General features: G+C 44.4%; 1 protein-coding gene across 1 annotated transcript; it reads right to left on the bottom strand.

Annotated features, from left to right (window-relative positions):
- SAMD15 (sterile alpha motif domain containing 15) lies at positions 1–5288 on the bottom strand. Its single transcript, XM_010711772.3, has 3 exons — positions 5132–5288; positions 4649–4747; positions 1–574 (listed from the first exon to the last, which is right to left on the bottom strand). The coding sequence occupies exons 1-3, from the start codon at positions 5231–5233 to the stop codon at positions 308–310; spliced, it is 468 nt and encodes a 155-aa protein (XP_010710074.1). The 5' UTR covers positions 5234–5288; the 3' UTR covers positions 1–307.
- Positions 5289–5490: the final 202 nt, after the last annotated feature.

Genomic DNA, 5490 nt, shown 5'->3' with positions numbered 1-5490 from the left:
TTTTTTTTTTGTCTTCTTAATCAACTGTGAAGCAGAAATGAAAGACAGACTGTCAGTGATAAAGTCACATCTGATTTATGTTTTGCTTCATTTAGTTCCTGGAAGCACATGAACTGCAAAAAATTCTTACAGAAAAGAGCCAATGCAGGGATGTGTTTGCTATCATCAAAATGCCAAGAGCTGGAATAGCCTTTTATATAACGTGAAAAATGTGAAACTATACCACCCTGGACAAATAGCAAGCTAATAAGGGTGTATAGTACTCTCCCAGGTGGGCTTCTTACACAGGTGGAACTGCAGTGTGACTCTAATCCTGAATCTGTGTGCTCTGCGATAAAAGGAGAGCATCTATTTCTACCCTCGTCTGTGCCTGTTGCAAAGGAGGAAATGCAGAACGGGGCTCTAAGCCTGCTTCTTGGACAAACTGTGAGAAAGTGAGGGCATCTGCTTTCTGTCCTGATCGAGACTTTTGTTCCAGGAACAGACCCATGTTGTCTCTGTATGGGAGGGCAATGGATCTGCTGAAGACAGGCTCCTCAATCCCCAACAACTCCCGCACATGTCGTGAAATCTCCTGAAATACAAATATATCAGACAAAAACATCAGAAATTCTCACTTCACAGGACATTAGCTAATACCATTTGGTACCAAAGTAGCAAAAAAGGAAACAGAGTTTCTGGATTTTAGAACATTTTCGCACTTGAAGTTGCAACTCAGGAAGGATTTGAAAGTATGATCCTGGTATGACACTGTAAAAAGAGAGGAGACTGCATGTTCTCCAGATTTACTGTGGGTGACAGCCTCTCAGCAGCTTTCTTTAGTGGCACAAACAGCCTGGCTTTCCCGTTTGCACTTGCAGAACAAACAAGTTACGGGTGAATGAGCTGGAGTCCGCCTAATGCAAAAACATTGCTGTTTGTAAAGTTATATTGTCAGTAACTGCGTCTATACATAGAAGAGCTGGAAAAACTAATGAAGCTACTAAGCCACATTGCTCATTAAGAAAATCAGAGGTGACTAGCTGGCCGAGCCTGCTGGACTGGGACTGTCAGTGAAGAGGCTTGCCATTATTCTTGAAGTCACTTCCAAGGATGTAACCTTCTGAAGCGCTGAAATGCAGTTCACAAGGTTTTATTGATCTATCACAGCATTTCCTCAGAACCTTTTCCCAACCTTGGTTTGAGCCTCAAGAGCAAGTACACTACTTGATCTGTCATCAAAATAGCACTGGACTGGTATTTTCAGTGGCTTTGATATACTTCAAAATTCCAGTACAGTGGAACTAAAATCAGTAGTAACTTCACTTGACTGTGCCGAGAAGCTCTCAGAAAATTTAATGTGTAGTTTTTTATCAAACTGCCATTTCCCCTATATTGCAAAATGTTTCTGTGTCATTGAACTGATACTATCATGCTCATTTCTATAGTAACTATCAGGTTTTGACTGATATCAGTCTTTCCCTGATATTTCTGGTTGGAAAGCTTGCATGCCCCTGTGGGCAGCATTACAGTATTACCTTTGCACCTGCTCCAGTACGCTCTTACTGAGGTCCTTAAATGGGCCACAGTCAGCTTGGACCTCTGTGAACCTGGATCCTACCTGAGTAGGGTAGAGGTAGAAGACAAAAGCAAGCAGCAGGATGGAGCATGATTTTGAAGAACATCTAGGTTCTGCTGAAGTCTGAGATTATCTTCACTCACAAGATTTGGAAAACATTACAGATCGCCTAATTTGTAAGCTTGCTGGAGTATGTCAGCTAACACTTATCCTGGCCTGGTTAGTTTCTCCTTCAGTTTCTACAAGAGAAAGAGCAGGTCTTGCAGTTGATTTCTCTAGACTGTGGCTTAGTTTTTCTTAGCTGTTAAACAACTACCATACAAAAACCCTAAATCCCAGTGAGGAGCTGGGGATTAAAAATTATACAAAGAACTTGTCACCTGTGGTAAGTACAGATGACTGATTGCAGAGGCTGTCTCTTCTTGAACTAGACATACTCTTGAAAAGCTTCTGTATGAACAAAGCCAGCACTGCAATGTGAAGCCTTCACCTCTGCGATCAACATTAAAACTCATGGTACTAATAAATATTTTTGGTAGCATATTCAATTTCAAACAAAAATTTAAGATTGCTCAGCCAGAGGGAAACTTAGAGGTAAAATTTTGGTACTCTAGAGTGAAAAAGCAGTGTTCATATGCTATTCACTAGAGCACAAAGATTTTCTCTCTCCCTGGTTATTTGAACTTCCACTTTGTGTCCTCTGGGGAAAGCAATTGTAAATCAAACATGAAACAATTGGCTTGGCTCAGTAAGTGCAGCCTCAAATCCCTCTGTTTCCATTATGGAGAGGAAAGAGGAAATGAAATTTAAGTCAATTTGCTCTGATAACAAAAAGGATCAATGAATCAATTCTAGCAGCACTATAAGTGGGTAAATTATCCCATCTAACTTCTGAAAATAAATGCAACTAGGTATCACCTTCCTTTAAAACCAAATGACTTTTCCCATCTGTGATCCAAAAGAGTCTTGTGCTTTGCTCTCCTAGGAAAGAGCTGCAAGCATTTTGGATGTGTTTTATCAGTTCAACTTTCTGTTACATTTCTCTTTAAGGATTATTTGTGTGGTCAGTCTCAATTTCTTAGCCACATATTGAAAATAGGAAGAAAAAACAGGCCAGAAACTAAAGCCAACTCAGTTCGCAATTAAAGCAAAACCTGTTTTATTCCTAGGCTTGTCTTAGATCCACTACCTGATTCTGAGTTGTTGTTTTCCTCTTCGCTCCTTTCATACTGCTAGAAGGACCTCACAGGGACGCTGACACTCAACTACACACAGTTGTTCCAGTCTGAGCTCTGCTGTCCTCTGGCTCCTTGTGCCAGGTCTCTGCACGTCTATGCTTTGTAGGCTCAGAAGGCTCTGATCACCAGGTATATATGTACCTGCTTTGAACTGCGGGTTGTGTAAAAACCTAGTGCCTTTTGATCCCAAATCAGACCTCCTCCTGTTCCTTCTGCATTAGCTGTGTCTCTGATGTGGTTTCTTATACCAGTAGCTTACATCGGTGGAAAGCATTTTTATCTAGGTTTCCTCCTCCATGTTATTTTAAGGCTCTTTTTAGTACATAAATATGTTTCTTCAATGGCAAAAGTCTTTATTACCTTTTGTTTGGATTCAAGATATAGAAGTTTGATTTTGCAAGAGACCGGATTTGATTGTCAAAGGGGAGAATGCATTTAAGTGAAAGTGTGTGATTACAACTGAAATCACAGCCAATAGTGGATGACCGTGATTCAGACAGCGGATCCATTCCTGATTATAATATCTCTCTTGGAACTATTCAAACAAATCTAAGATCATGCTTCTCTAGCTAGGACTACTGTTGCACTACTCTCAGCACTTATCTTCAGTAGTTTTCTTTTTGATGCTGATTTTAAGGTGACCGTAAGCCACAGCAGTCAAACCACACGTCCCAGGCAAGATGAAGATAAATCAATATTAATTCCTCTGTTTTACACTTTATAAAACATTGGGAACATCTGTGCTGCTTCCGCAGTGTATGTACACAGTGATGTGTAAAACCTCTTTTAAAAATCCAGATTTCCATTGGCTGAGTGTTAGTGGTATTGGAAAATAAACCAAAAAGCAGTAAGCATTAGTGGGTCCTTTACTATTTTGATGTTAATCCAAAATTCACAGCCAATGTCTCCGGTATCTCACACCACTATACACCCGCTGGTTTCAATAGAACTACAGTATGCTGTAGAAAAGAAGTGTGATTTAATGAAGAGTAAACCTGAGTGTGTTTCAAATACTGACCTATAATACTTATGCAACATGTTGTTTGGATGAGGTTTCTTGTGTTTGCTATTGCCATCCCTAAATGAGAGATAAGAAAATAAAATGAGGAGTAAACGAAAGATTAAGACACTCTTCTTCATCATGGTCCTAGTGAAAACTAAATGAATTAAAAAGGATACAAAAATTACCTACATATACTGTAAGTATGAAATGCTGCATCTCTGCACCTTCAGGAATCTTTGGAAGGGCAAGCCGCAGCCTTAACCTTAGCTTATCTGTTGGTGGTTTTAAAGAAACAAGGTCTTGAGAGGAAAATTACCAGAAAATAACATGTTTACAAAATGGGGAAGAAGCAGAGACATTTGTGTTCAGCAGAGTATAAAACAAGGAAGTAATAATGAGTTGCCCCCCTGCTGCTTGAGAACTGTGGTTTGACTGTTGCAAGTTAAAGCTGCCCAGATTTGCAGATGTTCTACAAATTAAATCAAAGAGATCAGTAAGTGGAAAATTACTGAAAGGAAATTCTGAGGGAGTGCCTATGAAAGACATTTGCATCTTGCTAAGCAATTTTCTGGGGTCAGAGGAGCTAAAAGAAAGGCAAGGCACATCTGATGGGCTGATGTTATCCTGGAAGGGCAGCCTGCAGCTCCCCGTCAGCTATGGAGTTACACCTGAAGACCTGAACAACACAGTCATTGGGTTGAGTAAAACCAGTTGCCTGGTTTTAGGCTCACTGCTCACATAAAATCTGTCTGGACAGATGAGTGACAGCCCTGCATCCTGGTGAGCAGGAGAGGCTGGAACTGGACTCTGACAGGCTGAGGCAGCCGCAGCAGCGCAGCACATATGCACCTGCATGTGTCCGAAGTCTGTGATGCCCAGGGCCGGCAGGCTGGAGCAGTTCACCAGAATGAGGCGGCGGCCGGTGATGCCGTTGGCTCTGAAGCACTCCTGGGCAGAGAAGCAGAAGGGAAGGCAATGGGACATCCATAGCCCTCGGCCATCCCCTGCCACTGTTGTAGAATCATAAAATCACAGAAAGCTTGGGTGGGAGGACCTCAAAGCCCACCCAGCCCCAGCTCCAGCCCCTGCCATGTGCAGCGCTGCCTCCCACCAGCTCAGGCTGCCCAGGGCCCCATCCAGCCTGGCCTTCAGCGCCTCCAGGGATGGGGCACCACAGCTTCTCTGGGCAGCAGCATCAGCGCCTCACCTCCCTGTGAGTAAAGAATTTCCCCGACATCTAACCTAAGACACCCCTCTTTTCGGTTAAACCCATTCCCCCTCGTTCCATTACGGTGTCCAGGTCCTGTGACCCAGGAAGCGGCAGCCCCGCACCTGGTACTGAGGGAAGCCGAGCCCCGACACCCACTCCGCCACCTCGGCGGTTCCCCAGGCCAGGATTGGGAGGGCGGGCTCCTGCCCCGGGCTCGGCCCCATCGGCGGACTCGCGTCCCCCCGCTCCCCATTGCCCCGGTAACCGCCACTTCCTGCAGCGCACCCCGCTTTCCCTTCCTCCTCTCCCCGCTGGCAGCGCGCCGGCGGCTCTGCGGAACCCGTTCTCGATTGGCTCCGTTGTCGGGGAGGGACACAAAAGCCACGGTACCCCACACCGACTCCTTCCTGCACGCACGCCGCTCGGCTCTTTCCGCCTCTCTCTCCGCTCGGGTGTTTCCGCCGGCGGCGGGCGCAGAGCT

This window comes from Meleagris gallopavo, chromosome 5 (genome assembly GCF_000146605.3).
Source record: "Meleagris gallopavo isolate NT-WF06-2002-E0010 breed Aviagen turkey brand Nicholas breeding stock chromosome 5, Turkey_5.1, whole genome shotgun sequence".
Lineage (NCBI taxonomy): Eukaryota > Metazoa > Chordata > Aves > Galliformes > Phasianidae > Meleagris > Meleagris gallopavo.
This window is presented reverse-complemented; position numbering and strand designations above follow the sequence as displayed.